This window comes from Papaver somniferum, chromosome 4, assembly GCF_003573695.1.
Source record: "Papaver somniferum cultivar HN1 chromosome 4, ASM357369v1, whole genome shotgun sequence".
Classification (NCBI taxonomy): domain Eukaryota; kingdom Viridiplantae; phylum Streptophyta; class Magnoliopsida; order Ranunculales; family Papaveraceae; genus Papaver; species Papaver somniferum.
The window spans coordinates 89,914,832-89,935,309 of NC_039361.1; the positions used below are offsets into that span (position 1 = coordinate 89,914,832).

The 20,478-nt window shown below is 34.0% G+C and overlaps 1 protein-coding gene across 1 annotated transcript; it reads right to left on the reverse strand.

The window, feature by feature from the left end:
* Positions 1 to 476: 476 nt before the first annotated feature.
* On the reverse strand, positions 477 to 1,525 carry LOC113272788. Its single transcript, XM_026522586.1, has 2 exons — positions 934 to 1,525; positions 477 to 778 (listed from the first exon to the last, which is right to left on the reverse strand). The coding sequence occupies exons 1-2, from the start codon at positions 1,523 to 1,525 to the stop codon at positions 477 to 479; spliced, it is 894 nt and encodes a 297-aa protein (XP_026378371.1).
* Positions 1,526 to 20,478: the final 18,953 nt, after the last annotated feature.

Here is a 20,478-nt window from a genome sequence, read left to right on the forward strand (position 1 = left end):
CATGGTGCAAGAAATATTGATAGATAATAAATGGGAAAACTAGCTAAAACCCTTTTGATGAGAGTCAACTTACCTCCTCTTGATATCGTTCTCCCGTTCCAAGATGAAAATATCGAATAACATAATTCAATAATCTTTTTCCCACTTTCGTGTGCCACTAACTTTATCACCCAAAGGAAGGCCGAGATAGATGCTTGGAAAGTTTGACCTCTTACACCCCAACATATTAGCAAAATCATCAATGTCTTCATCGAGAGATACTCCAAACAAACAACTTTTAGCAAAGTTGATTTTTAAGCCCGAGGTTAACTCAAAACATATAAGTAAATACCGAAGAGAATCTACTTGTTCACGCTTTGCATCAAGAAAGACAATGGTATCATCGGAAATTTGAAGATGGTTAACTTTAGTTCCCTCGTTCTTCACCGAAAACCCCGAAATTTTACCGACTTATTGTGCCTTACTCAACATATGGCTCAAACCTCTCCAACAATGGTAAAAAGAAAAGGAGAAAAAGGATCACCTTGACGAATACCCTTCTCACTACCAAAAAACCCATGAGTGGTACCATTCACGAGAACCGAAAATTTTGAATAAGATAAGAAATTCCGTATCCCAGCACGCCAAACACCTCCAAATCCCATTTTAAATAGGACCTCATTTAAGAAGTTCCAATTCACATTATCAAATGCCTTCTCAAAGTCTAGTTTGCATACTAACCCCGGTAATTTTTGACTGAGTCTAGAGTCCACACATTCATTCGCTATCAAAACTCCATCTAAAAAATTTGGCTCCCTTTAATAAAGCTAGATTGAGAAGGAGAGATCAATATAAAAAGATATACCTTTAATCGCTCCGCTAGTACTTTGGAGATAATTTTGTATACGCTTCTTATGAGGCTAAGTGGCCGAAAATCCTTTACCTCCTCCACACCAATTTTCTTCGGAATTAACGCCATAAAGTTGTTCTTTAGAGAAGTATCAAGAATATTGTTATCATGGAAATCTTTAAACACCTTCATCAAGTCGTCTTTAATGAACTCCCACCCAACAATATAAAATTTCATAAGGAATCCGTCCGGACCCGGAGCTCTATGCACCCCCAAATCATGAATCGCTTTCTTCACCTTTTCTTCACTAAAAGTCCTCTCTAGCCAAACTCTAGCATTCTCATCAATACTCTTTAGACACATATTATTAATTCTCGGTTTATGATTAGACACTTCCTTAAAGGCTGCCTCAAAGTGATTCGCAATGTCTTCTTTAATCTCATCTTTGTTCCCGCTCCATATACCATTGATGCGGAGGTTGTTGATGTTGTTTCTTGCTCTATTCCTTCTTAACAAACGATGAAAATGCTTTGTATTTCTATCCCCATCACGAATAGCGTTGACTCTATATTTTTGACGAATGAAAATTTCCTTACGTCTATGAGCCTTTTCAAACTCAACTTTCACCGTCACGAGCATGTCGTCTTCCTCGTCGGTTAGAATTCTATCATCACTAATATCATCCAAAGCTTGCATCTTTTCGAGAGCCGCATCAAAAGCCCGATCTATACTCCCAAAAGCCTCTTTATTTTATATTTTCAATTTCTCTTTTAAGGAATATAGTTTCTTTGAAAAACATGCACTTGCGGTACCTACAAAAGAAAAGGATTCCCACCATTCTTTCACTAAAGAAATGATGTTAGTATTTTCTAGCCACGATAATTGAAAACGAAACGGACAAGCGCCCCAGTCCGTCACAATAGAGCACAATTCAATAGGAAAGTGGTCTGGAAATGGCCTTGCATGCCGCCTAATGGTGAGATTGGGAAAATGCTCTTCCCAATTCGAGGAAAACAAAAACCGATCAATTCTACTCTTCTTGTTAGGAGGTCTACTTCATGTGTACTTCGCTCCGGAAATCGGAAAATCCATAAGCTCAAGACATCCTCTTCTTTCTCCCATTACTCTAATTTCATTAAAATCTCCACCGATACACCATGGCAAACCATCCCAATAGCCAAGCAAAGTAGCCAACTCCGTACAAAATCTTCTCTTTTCGTTCATATTGCAAGGGCCATAAACACCGGTAAGAACCCATCTAAAATTATCCTCCATATTACGGCACAATATACTTATAGTATAAATACCTTTTATAAAATCATCCACTTCGATCATATCCGAGTTCCATATCAACAAAATACCACCCGACCTTCCACGCGAATTTAAACATATCCACCTACAAGGATTTGCACCCCAACATTGGCACAAAATTTGATTGTTGCAACTACTAAGTTTTGTCTCTTGGACTATAAGGACAGAAGGCTTCCACAACTTGACAAGTTTCTTAAGTTTCGAGCGCTTATCGGGGTCGTTAAGACCGTTGACATTCCAAGAAACAATGTTAAACATTGAAACAATAAATTCCAAACAAATAACTCAATAGGCATAAATCAGTTTCCACCTACCATTCCTGCGATGAGTTCATTTTTAAATGTAATTGCATGACAAAGAGGTGTCTTAATCACAAGACGAGAACAACTGATTTCGGCACTCGGGAATCAGTTGTTATTTCAGTGTCATCCCCGCTTCACACTTTGAAAACCACATTTCTTCCATCTCCATCGTTATCCAAACCACACTAATTATTATAGTAACAAAAAGAACATGTGAAATAGTGGTTGAAACACCATGTAAAATTGAATTTTTTTTCTTTTACCAATCTTCGCCATCACCTTTTCTCGTTTGTGCTAGGACAAAAACAAAGCATTTCTCTTCTGTGCTTAGACAAAAAAACAACGAAAACCAAACTCCAAAATGGCAGTGTATATAAAAAATTGTCTACCAATATAATTTGTACTTTGTGGACGCGTCCTCAAGTGTGTTAGTGTTTATATATGTAATCACATCGTCTTCTTAAAGCAATAAGATTTGCCCTTTTGTAAGATGCATTTCATATGCATTTCTTAAAGCAATAAGATTTGCCCTTTTGTAAGATGCATTTCATATGCATTTCATATGTAATCACATCGTCTTCTTGGAATTTCATAAGAACCTTGAATCCACTTGAGTACTGCATTAAAACGTCATTTACCACCAAGGCATATGTTTGGTTCTTGACTCGTAGTAAGTGCATATATCTACATCAAACCAAGCCAAACGAAGAATGTATAATACAAAACAAAATGGATTTTTGAGCTTGGACGATCAGATAACATTTTGAGGAACAAACACTCCGTCCGACCATCCCAGTCTTATTCTACAAAAAGACATCTGATGGTCGTGGTATTTGTAGCATATTTTATTATGAACTTAAATTTATTGACCTTTAATTAATGGATTGATCACCTCGTAACTTAAAATATGAATTGAAATACTAAATGCATTTCATATGCTTTAAGATGCATTTCATATGCTTTAATCGTGATTACATCCCAGTCTTATTTGCCCTTTTGTAAGATGCATTTCATATGCTTTAATCGTGATCTAATTCAAATCACACGTGAACCTTGAATCCACTTGAGTACTGCATTAAAACGTCATTTACCACCAAGGCATATGTTTGGTTCTTGACTCGTAGTAAGTGCATATATCTACATCAAACCAAGCCAAACGAAGAATGTATAATACAAAACAAAATGGATTTTTGAGCTTGGACGATCAGATAACATTTTGAGGAACAAACACTCCGTCCGACCATCCCAGTCTTATTCTACAAAAAGACATCTGATGGTCGTGGTATTTGTAGCATATTTTATTATGAACTTAAATTTATTGACCTTTAATTAATGGATTGATCACCTCGTAACTTAAAATATGAATTGAAATACTAAATGCTAAGAAAAAAAAAGAGGTTCATGTTTTAAAGTATAAAATATTACAATAAAATCGTAAATGCATTAGTTGGATTTAGTGGTGGCAAGGTGAATATGATGAGAAGTGATATGCATATTAACAGTATTACTTAAATAACTTGGTTGTTGGATTTTTTGTGATATACATGTTAACAGTATGGACATTATTTTGTCTTGAAACAAAATAAAGAACTCTCTCGAAATTAAACGATTAAAAGGCTGGATTACATCAGTCGTAAGCAGTAGCGTTACAGCATGGGTTATTTCTTAAGAAACATCGGTTGAAAAAACGCTACATTTAGAACTACATGGATGTTCTTATTGATTTAGCAATTAAAGCACCACATCAGATGCAGCAAAAAATAAAATTGGTATGACTGAACTAACATAAGTTCACGGTACCATAAGATTCACGAAAACGTTTTATACAAATTTCAGTCTCATGCTGTGCCATTATGGCACGGGTTATTTCTAGTAAAGTTACACAGGTAAACAAAATAAAAATTCCAAGCACAGCTACGGTTATAGTGTTCTTTGTACAAAACAACCGGTTAGGCACACGGCAGAGATGGGTTAGGGCCATGGCGTAATCAAATAAAGTTTAGTAACACATTCTAGAAGCGAGGTGAGATATCAACCTCTATCAAGAGCGGATCCTAACAAATAATGAACGACTTTCGCCTATGAATACTGTAAAAATTTATGTCATATATAAAGCAAAAAAGTAAAAAAAAATAATAACAGGAAGAATAAATCAGTATCGGTACCTCAAGTTATAACGGAAGGCATTATTCTTTATTTCTGTTATGCAAAGAAGGCAAAAAAAATTGAATTGTTTAGAACCATAAAATTAATCAAAAAAAGCTGAATTGCCCGTATGGAAAAATTTGGGAGATGAAATATGAACTACAAAATCCAAGAAAATATCTAGCAAGGAATTAATTTAAACATAATTTCACTGAGTTAAGTAGAACACCACCACTTGAATTTCATGTATTTAATCACCGATTCACTATCATTTCCAGAAAATTCTATTTTACATCTAATTGGCGCGAGCTTCTCAATTCTTGTTCCTAAATGAAAGTAAAGCATATAGCTTCATGCTAGAAAAATACACAACACACAGAATAGTCTCGAAAAGTTTCATTCTTCTACTTCTTCATCGTGCTTAGTAACTGTTGATTTGTGAAATTAGAAAAACGGCAGAGATGCTAACCATGACTTTAAACTATGATTATGAATGTCTTCAGGCTGGATGTTGCTTTTCATGAATGTACTTAGACGTCTTGGAGACTTAACTGAACTGAGAAGAAGAAAATTAGTCGATATATGGTGTATGGCGCAGAGAATCAACAAAAAAAGTGTTTTAAGTGTCTGGGTATCGTGGAGGTACTAGACTTTAAAATCTACTGTCACTTATTATCGTGTGCACATAAACCAAAATAGATACGAAACTTAACCTGGTTAATATCGTGAATGAGGGAAAGTTAGGTACAGGTGTTAGAGCATTGCTCGGTCGAACTCGCATGCATTGATATCTCAAACATGTTTGTCAATGTTAGTGATCAAAACTATAAGTCTTGATTTCTAGTCTATTATAGCTAAGTATCGAACTAGGATAGAAAGTGTAGTTGAGCTCAAGGTCTTCATAGCGATTCATCATACAAGTAGAATAACTACTCAAGGAACCGGTGGAACTTCTCGAAAAAAAGGTATGTGAAGACTTGAACTTATCTATCACTCAAAAGTATATCTCTATATCTCCTACTCTTTGAGACAAGAAGTCGTAGGCTATATATATAGACTTTAATTATACACATTTGGTATTTCGAGCCGAGTATACCTCGCCTATCTATATCTCGAAATATGAGTTGGTAAGTTTTTCGCTTTAAGCAAGTTTATCTTTACCATGTGACGAAAGTCATGATATGTTTCAATCATCTTGAAAATTGCTTTGACGAGAAATGGTGTAACAACTACATAACGTCCTCTAAGAATGTTACAATGATTGAAATGAGAGTTTAGGTTACATAACCAATGGTGTCCATAAGCATTTTTGTGGAAACACATTTATGTATAAGTCCTATTCCTTGAACCGGAAGAATGGCGTGAGCCAAGTCCGCGAACTCAGTCCGAGAACTTCCGAAGTTATCAAACACGAGAATTTCTGCTGGAGTTGAAAAGTTACTTGCGTGAAACTAAGTTCACGAACCGGCGAATTTCTCATACCCGAGAATTTCTTCTGGAATTTGTAAACTCTGTCCGGTAACTTAAGTCCGCGAACCTAGTTTGCGAACTTGAGAAGGTTATATATCTGAAGATGATTTCTGAACTTAAACTTAAAAAGACTAAGGAATGCAGTTTGCAAACCATGGCTATAAAAGTTCATGAACCGATTCAAGTGAATCAAATCATCTTTGCTTCAATTGTGTCTTGTGTCGTACATGAGATTTCCTTGCAATTGCACAACTCTCTAACTAATTCATTTGAACTAGTTATGGTGAAGAAGAACGTGGTTGATATGGAATGCTCATATGGCTAACCTTTTGGTTAACTATTGTTGAACCAACAAGTGCATACGTTTGGGTACGGTTAACAAACATAGAAGCGTGCATTTTCAAGTGTGTGTAACAAGCTAAGTTTTCGATCTAACGGTTGAGAAATATTAGCTTGAATCTAAATTAGGTTTTCATCTAACGGTGGATATTGGTTGCTTTGTTACCAAGGTAACTTAATTGCAAACCCTGATTTGAAAGACTATATAAGGGGAACTCTAGTATCTGTGCAAAACTAATCCCCATACCTTACGTGTGATACTATTTTGCATGCTAGAGTCGGTTCTCCTTTAACCTTTGGTTTTCTTCTTCTAAAACCAGGTTAACGACTTAAAGACTTCATTGGGATTGTGAAGCCAGACCGATATTACTTTTAGCGTAGTTGTGTGATATGATCTTGCATCTTCTATCGTACGAGTACAATCAGATTGATTGGCTTGAGATTGAAATCTCCGATAGCAAAGATATAAAAAGTAATCACAAACATCTTCGTCTCATTGTTTGTGATTTCGCAACATCTTGTTTCGCTACCATACGATTAAGATTGTTGTGAGGTGATTGATAACTCTAAGCTGTTCTTCGGGAATATAAGACCGGATTATCAATTGGTTCATGTTCACCTTGATTATTATCAAAAGACGGAACAAAACATTTTTAGGGTTTATCTGTGGGAGACAGATTGATCCTTTGATAGACTTTTCTGTGTGAGACATATTTGTTTATTGTCAAGTCTTCGACTTTGGGTCGTAGCAACTCTTAGTTTTGGGTGAGCTCAGCTAAGGGAATCAGGTACGCAATATCCTGCTGGGATCAGAGGCGTAGGGATTACAAATGTACCTTGGATCAGTTGGAGACTGATTGGGGTTCAACTACAATCCAGTATGAAGTTAGATTGGAGTAGTCTAGTGTCTCTAGCGTCTTAATACAGTGTGTGTTCAATCTGGATTAGGTCCCGGGGTTTTTCTGCATTTGCGGTTTCCTCTTTAACAAAATTTCTGGTGTCTGTGTTATTTCTATTTCCGTATTATATTTGTTTATATAATTGAAATAATACAGGTTATGCGTTTGAATCAATCAATTGGAAATCTTACCTTCAGTTGTTGATTGATATTGATTTATCCTTAGATATTGGTCTTTGGTACCATCCAAGTTATTCCTTGTATTTGATTATAACTTGCAGTTCTTGCTTGATTAAATCAAATCAAGAAGACAGATATAAACTCGTTGATATACTTTTAATTGATTGAGTCTTGTTGATTCTCTTAAAAGTATATTCGAGTTTGTCCATATAGATTTCTAAGCGAAATATTGGGTGGTGTTGTTAGACCCCCACTTTTTCAATTGGTATCAGAGCAGGCAAACACGTTTAAGACCTTACAAGTCTGTGTTTGTAGCGATCTAACTCTATGGACAAGAGTACTATCTCTGATAAACGCGTCGCCAGAAATAAAAGTTCTATCTCGTCAAATTCTATTAAAGAGAAAGCTTTTTCAATCTCGAATATAGACAAACCTTTTGTTCTGACGAGACAGACTAACATCAACATGTATGATCCCTATTACCCTTCAAAAGAGAGCTTCTCTGGCAATAAACGGGATTCAACTGAAGAGAGTGAATTTATTATAAATCTTATTATAATTCAATCTGATAGATTTAATCGGTTGAAGCACCATGTCAATACTCTTCTTGGTATATTAAGTAATTTCAAATCCAAAGGTAATGCTGAAGATCAGTCTTCGTGCACGACTCTTGAGGCTAGCCTCAAAAATGATGCCCTGGAAATTGAACATCTCTTGAGTGGCTCTCTATTCAAGGATCCTCAAAGCAATCCAATATGCCAAGTACTTCTGACACAACTAAAGTGGCTTTATGCTCAGAAGTAAAAACGGGAGCCCCTTCTAGTAAAACGGATGTGCCTATCAATCAAGGATGTTGCACATCAAATGGAGGGAATAAATCTTCAAACGATGATACTAAGACGGTACTATCTAATCATTCTTGTGATCAGAAAGTATGCCTCCTATATGAGAAAAAGTGTTCTGTGAAACGAAAGGGAAATTCTAAGTTGAATAAAAACTCCTTGGTTCGACTTCAAAACACCTTAGACTTAATTCTCGAAAGTGTAACTGACATTCGTTTGACTAAACCGATTGGTTTTCGTACCTACCATGTGTATGCTACCAGGAAAGTTAGTTCAATGAGTTCCTCAAACGCCCAAGTGCAGAACATACGTCTTAATAAACATCGTCTAAAGGAAGATCAAGTCATGATCTCTGGAAATAACGTTGTCCCTGATGTGAACGAAATTCCAGAAGAAAGAAGAAAAATTGATGAAAAGAGAGATAATCTGAAGGAGATAATCGAAAGGTATAAGGAAATTGTCAACAGGTTGTCTTCCTCCTCAAATCAACATTCTTCTGGTAAGAACTCAAACTATGTCTCGTATTTTGATGACAGTAAGTTTTATGATAATTTCTCACATCTAAAGGGATCCCTCTCTAGATTTAGGAGGAAAAAGAGACTTGACCATAAACACAAATCTTTTGATGAGCTCGTGGCTCATACTTGTGCTAATTAATCACAAGGTTTAAAGAGATTACTCATAAAAATCCTCTTGAGTAAGATGTGTTAATAATTAGGTATACTTTTGGTTTTTGCGTCTGTTAAGTTGAGCTATTTTCTTATCGTCCATAGCTAAACTTTTGATTGCAGACCTGTTTTACTTAAAGTATTGGTTTTGCTCTAAAATGTTGTTTCTTGTTGTTAGGAAGTTTTTTTATTTTTCTTCTCATAGTCCTTGCTGCAACAACTCTGAATTGCTTCCCTAACTGAGTTTACTGAGTTTTAATCTCGGTTGTAGCAAAAGTTTTGTTTGTGGGCCTTACTTTTCTCGGTAATTTTGCACTCGAACGGGTATCCATGTTCTGCCACGAGTCAACTGTTTAAACCCTAAAATCCTTTCCTCAGGAAACCCTTAAATACTTACCTATTGAGTTACAAAAGTCACGTACGCATACTCTAGGTTGGTTTCTAGGTTGTCAAGAATGTATTATTCTTCATCTTGCTATGGTGATTTTGCAAGAGCATTCCTTGACAAAGGTTTTGTTGTTGAGTCCAAGAAGAAAAGAACCCTTGTATATGAAGATCATCCTAATGCTTCATGTTATTTTGCTTATGTTCATGAGGATGTTGAAAAGGATGATATGATCTATGCTGAAGTTGTTCATGACTTTCTTAAGTACTTTGGGGAAGCCAAACAAGAGCTCATTGTTACTCTGAAAAATATTGATGCATTGAAAACTGAGTTGGAAAAGTTTACTTCTGACCTTGGTCTCATATAGTCTTACATCAATTATCTTCGCAAAGAGAACCACCTCTGTAATGCTGCAATGAATGATGTTGTTCACAAGCTCAAAGACCCGTTGTCTCATGAGGATTCTAAAAAGTCCATATGATCTTAGTTCGTGTTCGGAATAGCACTGGAGTCTGTTTTCCTTTAGATTGTTTTATTTTTGCCTAGTAAGTCTTGTTTTTGATTTAGTTGGAAGAATAATTAGTGCTTTGAATAGCAATGATTGTGACTACACATAGCTATTATTTTCATCTTCTTGTTCTTTTATTTAGGTTTATTGGTTTAAATTATAAACCTATTTGGAGGATGATGTTTTTTCAGTATTAATCTTTATGATTTGTTATATTGCAATTTGTTATGGGATATTGGTGTTTACGTCCGTGAACCATGTTCGTCCCATACCTTGTCAAAAGTAAAGTCGTTGGTGATCGATATTCATGTACTGGTAAAAGAATGATGGACTTTTGACAAATACAAAAGTTAAGCCTATATTTTCAAATATTTGATGGAAGATAGGTTAAAATCTTTTGTTTTCAAGGATTATGTCTATTAATATCGTTATGCAAATAGTGGTGGGAAATAGAATGAATCCTTGTGTATTCCGCGTTATTGATCATCCCTGATCCATATTTTATGTATTAATGTGAGGCTCCATAATGTATCTTATGTTGAGAACTATACAACCAAGTTTTTTTAGCTTAGTTTTTGTTCCGTGAGATATGTTTTGTCGGGCATATTGAACTAAATTAATCATCTTGTTTGGTTATTTAGTTATTGCTCTGTAATTTTTCTTATGTCGAGCAAAACAAATGATAATTAAATTGATTACTTTTGTGATTAGTTTGGTTGTGTATTCCAATTAGATTAATTATGGGTTCTCTTGTAATTAATCTAGTTGAGTATCTTCGTGTCTCCATAAGTTCTCTTATGTTGAGCATAATCAATTGAATTGATCACTTTTTGTGTTTAATCTGATTGTGTATTCCGATTAAATTAGTCATAGGTTTACTTGTGATTAATTTGATTGAGTTTTTAGAAATAGGAAATCATTCTCATGGTTTTTTGTGTCCAATAAAAATCCTTCTTTTCTTTCGAAATTAAGGCCGTTCTTGTTGTTCCTTCGGGAATGACATCAAATGGGGGAGAGTTCTTTTGAACTTGTGTTTAATGGTCATATCTTGAGGGGTGTGCGGCGGTGGAATATTAGAGGGGTTATCTTGTATCTTTAAACTCCTTGATGAATGCATTTAGCTTCGGCTTTATGATTGCATCTAAATTAGTTGGTATATATTTTTCTTCCTTTTGTCATGAAATGTCTCTCTCGGAAATTTCATTATGATCCCGTTCTTGTACCTTTGCCAATTTTATTGACAAAAAGGGAGAGAATTAATATGTACTTCATACTACAAATACATATGGTTTTCGGATCATTGTGTAAAGGGGAGTTGTTTCCATGTGAGATAGAGTATTGAATAAGGAGGAGTGATACATATCACCATAATATTATTGTCTAAGTTGTGATACAATTGAACTTTGACGCTATGTAATAATACTATGACACTATATAACAATGATCGAGAACTATGTTTTCTCATTGTTATAGCTACGGATCTTCAACAGCGGTGATGCTAAACTTACAACCTTTGGGATCATTGGAGTACTCGGAAGTGACGAAGATTTCGAAGAATGTTGAAGATTAGACATGTGGAACAAGAGCTACTAAAGTTTCTTTATCTTTTTTTGTATTTCATATGTATTGATAGTTTTGTCACTAAAATTGACAAAGGGGGGGATTGTTAGAGCATTGCTTGGTCGAACTCGCATGCATTGCTATCTCAAGTATGTTTGTCAATGTTAGCGATCAAAACTATAAGTCTTGATTTCTAGTCAATTATAGCTAAGTCTCGGACTAGGATAGAAAGTGTAATTGAGCTCAAGGACTTCATGGCGATTCATCATACAAGTAGAATAACAACTCAAGGAACCGGTGGAACTTCTCAACAAAAACGTTTATGAAGACTTGAACTTATCTATCACTCAAAAGTCTATGTACTCTATCTCCTACTCTTTGAGACAAGAAGTCGTATGCTATATATATAGACTTTCATTATACACATTTGGTATTTCGAGCCGAGTATACCTCGCCTATCTATATCTCGAAATATGAGTTGGTAAGCTTTTCTCTTTAAGCAAGTTTATCTTTACCATGCGACGAAAGTCATGATATGTTTCAATCATCTTGAAAACTGCTTTGACGAGAAATGGTGTAACAACTATATAACGTCCTCTAAGAATGTTTCAATGATTGAAATGATAGTTTAGATTACATAACCAATGGTGGATATAAGTATTGTTGTGGAAATACATTTATGTATAAGTCCTATTCCTTGAACCAAAGTTTGCAAACTTTGTTGATCAAGAGAATCGAAAGAATGGCGTGAGCCAAGTCCGCGAACTGCCGAAGTTCTCAAACCCGAGAATTTATGCTGGAGTTGACAAACTACTTGCGTGAAACTAAGTCCGCGAACTAAGTCCGCAAACCCAGTCCGCGAAGCGGCGAAGTTCTCATACCTGAGAATTTCTTCGGGAGTTTGTAAAACTCTGCCCGGTAACTGAAGTACGCGAACCTAGTCTGCGAACTTGAGAAGGTCATATATCTGAAGATGATTTTTGAACTTAAACTTAAAAACACTAAGGAATGCAGTTTGCAAACCGAAGCTATAAAAGTTCATGACCCGATTCAAGTGAATCAAATCATCTTTGCTTCAATTGTGTCTTGTGTAGTACATGAGATTTCCTTGCAATTGCACAACTCTCTAACTAATTCATTTGAAATCATTTGAACTAGTTATGGTGAAGAAGAACGTGGTTTATATGGAATGCTCATATGGCTAACCTTTTGGTTAACTATTATTGAACCAACAAGTGCATACGTTTGGGTACAGTTAACAAACCTAGAAGCGTGCATTGTCAAGTGTGTGTAACAAGCTAAGTTTTCGATCTAACGGTTGAGAAATATTAGCTTGAATCTAAATTAGGTTTTCATCTAACGGTGGATATTGGTTGCTTTGTTACCAAGGTAACTTAATTGCAAACCCTGATTTGAAAGACTATATAAGGGGAACTCTAGTATCTGTGCAAAACTAATCCCCATACCTTACGTGTGATACTATTTTGCATGCTAGAGTCGGTTCTCCTTTTAACCTTTGGTTTTCTTCTTCTAAAACCAGGTTAACGACTTAAAGACTTCATTGGGATTGTGAAGCCAGACCGATATATCTTTTTTCGTAGTTGTGTGATCTGATCTTGCATATTCTATCGTACGAGTACAATCAGATTGATTGGCTTGATATTCAAATCTCCGATAGCAAAGATATAAAAAGTAATCACAAACATCTTCGTCTCATTGTTTGTGATTCCGCAACATCTTGTTTCGCTACCATACGATTTAGATTTTTGTGAGGTGATTGATAACTCTAGGATGTTCTTCGGGAATATAAGACCGAATTATCAATTGGTTCCTGTTTACTTTGATTATTATCAAAAGACGGAGAAAAACCTTTTTAGGGTTTATCTGTGGGAGACAGATTGATCTTTTGATAGACTTTTCTGTGTGAGACAGATTTGTTTATTGTCAATTCTTCGACTTTGGGTCGTAGCAACTCTTAGTTGTGTGTGAGATCATCTAAGGGAATCAAGTGCGCAGTATCCTGCTGGAATCAGAGGCGTAGGGAGTACAACTGTACCTTGGATCAGTGGGAGAATGATTGGGGTTCAACTACAGTCCAGTCCGAAGTTAGCTTGGAGTAGGCTAGTGTCTGTAGCGGCTTAATACTGTGTGCGTTCAATCTGGACTAGGTCCCTGGGTTTTTCTGCATTTGCGGTTTCCTCGTTAACAAAATTTCTGGTGTCTGTGTTATTTCTATTTCCGCATTATATTTGTTTATATAATTTAAATAATACAGGTTGTGCGTTTGAATCAATCAATTGGAAATCCGACCTTCGGTTGTGCATTGATATTGATTGATCCTTGGATATTGGTCTTTGGTACCATCCAAGTTATTCCTTGTACTTGATTAGAACTTGCAGTTCTTGCTTGAGTAAATCAAATCAAGAAGAGAGATATAAACTCGGTTATATACTTTTAATTGATTGAGTCTTGTTGATTCTCTTAAAAGTATAGTCGAGTTTGTCCATACAGATTGCTAAGCGAAATATTGGGTGGTGTTGTTAGACCCCCGCTTTTTCAATAGGATTAGCCGGGAACGTTTAGTGTTTTGGTTATATATTTGGGCCAATGTATAATCTCTGTCGTTCAAATTTATGACCGATCTCAGCCGTTCTTTGACCTACATACATACACACCACAGTTCCTTAGAACATTGATTATGAATATTATTATTATCAATATCAAACCCTAAAGTCTTGATCCTAAAATCATATTTTATTAAGTTTATGACGGAACTTAAAATCTCTTCTCATCCGCAGCAACTAGTTTGCTTTCACCTCTATCAATCTTGTTTTGTGCTACACTAGGAATGTTGTTTTCTATTGGAGTTGTCATTGCAGGGTATCTTTGCGTGTTTGGGCAGCAGACTATGTAATTGGAGTTTCAATTAGAGTTGCAGGGTGGACTACTATACTTCAACTTGGTAAGCGAGCACCAAGCCATGGAAACACTCTTCCCCGAAATACTGGAATCACCCTATTCACTTTTGAAACATTGCAGGTAATAATTCCTACTACCATATTCATTTTTACTACAGACCGGCAAAGTAAAAGTTTGGCCTTCCCATATTATTTGGACGAGGCTAGTTTTGGCACCTGATTTCTCACGAGAATATGATCTTACCACTCATCTCATCATATCGTGTTAACTATCTTCCGGTTCTTAGTTTCCGTTGTATCTCTTGTTATAGCCTATAGATACTTAGAAAAAACTACCTATTTCTATCTCGTTTAAAATGTTATCGAGTAATGTTTACTAAAAAGCTTGATTGAGTACACCTGAACAAGTTAAATACAAGTGTCTTATATCATTTTTTTATTTGTGTTGGTTGCTATTGTTAGTGTTGTTTATGTTCTCTTGTGTCGATCTGTGTTCGATTTTATTGTAAACTAGGATTTACGACACGGGCTTTGAGTTGCTTCCATGATGGTGTATATTCTTTGCAGCTTATCATGACATGCACCTAAAAGTTCGAAGAAGTTAATTTCCTAGTACAACAAATGAACATGAGATTGGCACCATAATCTTCTTTAAAAATGTTCGTGTTAAATTCTGTAAAATTAAGACGCCAGTGATTCTGACCATAAAAAAAGAAAGAAAAAAAAAGATGCCATTGATTCATAGGTGTTGCGAATCAAACCAATAAAATTGAAAAATGTATAGTCTCAGGCTGGGTTTGGTAATGTTTTTATTTTTCCAAAAGCACTTTCAAAACCTATATATGTCAATAATTTTTGAAATTGGTGTTTGGTAAAAAAAATCAAAGTGCTTTTTACCCAAAGCGCTTCCCAAACTCCTCAACTTTTAAAAGCTGGGGAGGAGGAGCTTTTAAAAACTACAAAATCATAAGCTTTGGTCCCACCAAAATTTAATGCTTATTCGATGCTTGTTATAAAAAATATCATAGAAAGGGGCATATGCGCTTGATATCATCCTTTACAAATATAATCTATGATTAAATGCAACACACTCAACACCGCAAGCCTTTATAATTGATGGAAGTTACATGGACAATTGAGGCCAAAATATTATATATGTTCCATGATAGATAAATTAAAAGTGTCAATAATAATATTAGCTCGTTCATTGATTCAAAATACATAAATCATCAAACTTTAAAAAATAAATTTCTAACTAACTGAAAAATAAAAAATGTGGGCTTGGATGGAATTTCAAGGATGAAATTCATGGGTTTAGGAGATTTGGTGGGATTTTGATTTCGTTGGCACGTTTGATTGTAAAAATCCCTTGAATTCACGTTTACTTCGAGATTTATAATTCCACCAAATCCTTTATTTTAAATACCCCCTAAAATTTTCCGAGAAACTTATAAGGGATTTATGGACCAACTTTATTTTAACCTTAAAAATCATATTTTCTCCCATACTTTCTCCAACGTTTGGTATTCTATAAACTTTTGGAGCTCATAACCTTGTTGTCTTATATACTTTACATCTCTTGTTCATCGAAATCGGGATGCATCATATCTTGGAAAAATCTCGATTAACACTTTGATTCTTTATAAATTATTTCATTTCAATGATGTCATATTATCGATTTTTTAATTAATTATTGCGATTGATCTTGAAATTGTGAAGTTGTTGGAAGTAGATGTTAGGCTTATTTGGATGCTTTGATTGATTAAACAATAGTAACGAAATTCGATACAGAGAGTCGAGTTAAAGGAATGAGTCTTCATCCTAAAAGACCATGATACTTCCTTTACAGAATAGGAACCTTGTTTGACCAGGTCATCATTCCTCGAAGTATTTTTAGCTTTCTCTAAAACAAAAATCTAAATTTTATATACTGTATACGTAATTATAGAAAAACTTCCTTTAAAAAAGTAATTATAGGTAAGCATTACCGGGAGGTAAATTTAGCATAAATTTTGAGCCGTTTATACACAATTATTTCTTTCTATATATATTTGCTACCTATTTTAATTTTCAAATAGGTTACTTAGTTTTTGTTACTGTTACTCATAAAGCCAATCTTTGCAAATCTGGTATTTATCCTGATAAAACTAATCTCACCTTGCTTAAAAAAAACAAAACAAAACAAAAAAAATCTGACCTTTTATTATTTCCCCTATCTTGAGACATGTTTGCGGAAGAATGTTTTTCAGTTACTTTATTTTTATAAATATTTGTCAGTAATCAATACTTAATTTGAAAATTACGAATATTTAAATACGTTTTAGATTTTCTCTTTGGTTTTCTAGGCCTTTTCTTCTCTTTCTTTTCCATTAGTAGTATCTAGATTTAAAATTGACATATTTAAAAGTTCTTAATCTCAATATGTATTCTCCATCAGACTTACTAACTTTAACTGCTACCGAATATAGATTCTAGCATTTGTTTGTCGTTGTTTGATTTTCAGAGACCAAAACTAAGCATAAGCTAACAAAAAATGAATTCCAGCTGCAATTAATGCATGTGATTATACATGTATTTATTCCACAGATACCATAACGGCAGCATAACATTGTTTGTGGTGTGAATCCATTTTTTCCCAAACAACTATACAGGGAGCAGTTCTATAGAGTTGTCTCAGATGAAACCATCTTTGGCCATAAACTTAGGGCATAGAATTTGTAAGATAACATTAATGAACAACGCATTTCTTTTGGGGGACAATAGAGGAAATGAACGATGCTTTAAAAATAAAGGAAGCAAATGATGTTTGTGGATCTCCTAGCCAAACTGGTGTCATATACAAACATTGCCTTGCTAAGAGCATGTAATAATCAACCTATGCATGATGATCTGTGCAAGAAATTTTCTTCCCCCGTGAGAAATATTTTAATTGTTCAACAACACTAAATGGAGATTCAAGCCTTCACAAATAGGTATCAGAACAATCAACAATGAGTTTTTATAATGCAAGATAAGAAGAAAACATCCATTGATAAAGAAACTAAACCAAAAATGCATAGCCTCATCCATTGCTAGGAGGATGGAATCGCAAAAATAAAAAACAAATTAAACAGCAAAAGGGTCAAAAAATTCAATACATCACCCCAATACCCCATCCATGTATTGCATGAGTTTGTTATTTTCTGATCTGGTAGATCACACAGCAACAACGAAAATAAGAAATAAAGATAACTAGAGATAAAAAAGAAAAAGAAAAAGGAATTCATCACCTCATACATGTACAACAACAAAAAAAAGTAAATTGTAAGATTCTTATTCAACCGGATGAGGTGATGGTTTACTTATGATTTACTTAAACGCTCGAAATCTATCTGTGCTAAAGAGAAATACAACCGGATCCCAAAAAAACATTTCAGCTAGTGATATTTGAAGCTTCGGAGCATCCTTAGATTACTAAAATTATTAAGTTACTATGGTCACTGCACAACTCAATATGGAACTTAATATTATTATCGAGGTGCACAAGTTACAAAACGACAAAAATTAAGGGACACGCAAAAAGAAAATATTAGTACCAGAAATTCAAATGTACTCAGTATCATCAATATAAATCAACTGGACAGAGCCCTTCTCAGCTACATCCTTTCAAAATAAACAAAACCGAGGAATATCAATGTTAATAATGCTAATAGTTAAACACATCTGACGTAATATTGTTCATGGACTGATGTTGAGAAAGGAAATATTGCTACATACTCCTTCAAGCTTTACGTAATATTGTATATTCATGGACTTATGTTAGAAGAGATGCTGGGATTTTTTTGGATACCTGCAAAAAAAACAATAAAAGTCTATAAATTAAACATCACCGAAAGAAAATAATTAAAAAATCAAAACGGCATAAAAAAAACTACATGGACTTATGTTAGAAGAGATGTTGGGATTTTGTTGGATACTTGCAAAAGAGACAATAAACTCGGACCAGTCTACAAAACCATCACCAGAAAAGAAAAAAGCAAAAAAATCAAAACCGCATAAAGAAACTACATGGAAACAATGGGTCGATATTTTGTTGGTTACCTGCAAAACAGAATAGATAATAAACATGGATCAGTCCACAAAACCATCACCGGAAGAAAAGAAAAAAATAAAAACGGTAGAAAGAAACTACGTGGAAGAAACAATGGGTTGGGATTTTGCTTGAATACTTTAGAGCATCTCCAAGAGTGGGTGTTAAAAATCCTACGTGGAGTTTTTACTTAGATCCTTATTTATGGGGTCATATGTATGTAGCAAAAATAGCCACCTTTTTTTCATGAACTGTCTCCAACAGTGTGGGGTCTTATTTTAAGGATTTGCTTATTTGGATAATTATAAAATTGATTCTTTTTTTCCTATTGGTTTAGAAAATTTTATATAAAAGTAAAATATTAATATATGGTGAAAAAGATGACGTGGAGGTCATTCCCAATGTCTAAATAAGACTTTCTCTAAGACCTTCATATTTATTTTGACACCCTTCCTATTTAATATGACCCACTGTTGGAGATGAATTTAATGTAAATGGGAGTCTAAAATCCTATGCGTCATAAAAAAAATAAGACCTTCATCTTCTATTGGAGATGCTCTTATATACATTGACCACATAAATAAAAACACTTTGTTTTGGAAATTACATTAATCAATATCTTAAAATATATGAAATTTCTATAATATCGCTAGTTATATACTTATATTTACATAAAATATTATAATCCACGGTAGAGAAATTATAGTTATCCAGGTAGAAAAAAAATTATTTTTGGAATTAATATCTTATATTAACCAAGAAAATGTGTAAAGATTTATTCTTTCTAAAAAAGACAACTTTTGTTTTATTTTTTGGCACATTCTTTTATATTTTCGGTTTTTTTTTCTTTCTACGGATCCATTTAGGAAAATATTTTCATTATTGAGCAAATTTAGAAAAATATTTTAAATTATCGTCATTTTCTGTTTGTTATGGAATGTATTTTCTTCTTCAATAATTTTAGTATACAAAATCTGGGGCATATCAAAATATAACAAAATTAAAAATTTACCTTATTTAATTAATTTTTTATTTTATATCTGTTTTGTTTTAATTATGATACTAATTAAATTAAGAAAAGTAACGTGGAAAAGATGTTTACTAATCATTTTTTTGTTTGCTTGATTTTTTGTTTTGCTCGATTTTTTATATGCTAATCAATATTTGCTCTCATTTTTTCTGTTTCAAATTTTAATGATTTGTAATTTTTTTTGTATGCAAACAGGATCAACAATAAAGTTGTTCTCTAAAGAGACATATTATACGATCGAAAGGTTAGTACCCATGATTAGTTTAATCTTTTTTTGTTTTTCGTGAATAACTTATTCGTTAGCTTCCAAAAAAAATTAATCGCAAGTATTTTATTTTACCCGTACGTAGTTTGGATTTGTAATTAGACAGATTTTATTACAAAAATGTAATAGACATTGGACATTAGATTTTCTTTTTAATTCATATGATTGATCTAATTTTATGATGATATCACGATGAACATTGCGTATTTAATTTTATCATGATGAAATCGTTCTTTTTTTTTGAATAATGTTGAAGTTGTTTATATTTGTTTTATTATATTTCCAATATTAAATACGATTTAGTAAATTCAGGTAATTATTTTCTAAAATGTGATTGGCCAAATAATATTTTATGGGCCCAAAAAATTCTCCTGATTATTGGCAAAAAAATATTTATGATTTAGCTATCTTATTATTAGCAAAAAAAAAAATATTTTCCTGATTTTTTTTGTTTAAATTTAATAAGTTTTCCAAAAAAATTTTTTTGATAGGGCCAGAATCAACCAGAAGTGAGAATTAACGTGGAGCTCTAATGAACGTGGAGCTCCGGTGAATGAGAACGCTTTAAAAAAACTATGTTATCATATAAAGAATTTATCCCTAAGGAATAAGGTGCCACCCTGCATACGACAACACCGGGAAGCCAACAACATATTATGAGATAAGAGACAATAAAAAGAGCAATTCTTTGTGAACTGGAACAATAAGACGCCAGAAAGAATTACACTGTCATGTACCAAGGAGGTACAATGACAGGAT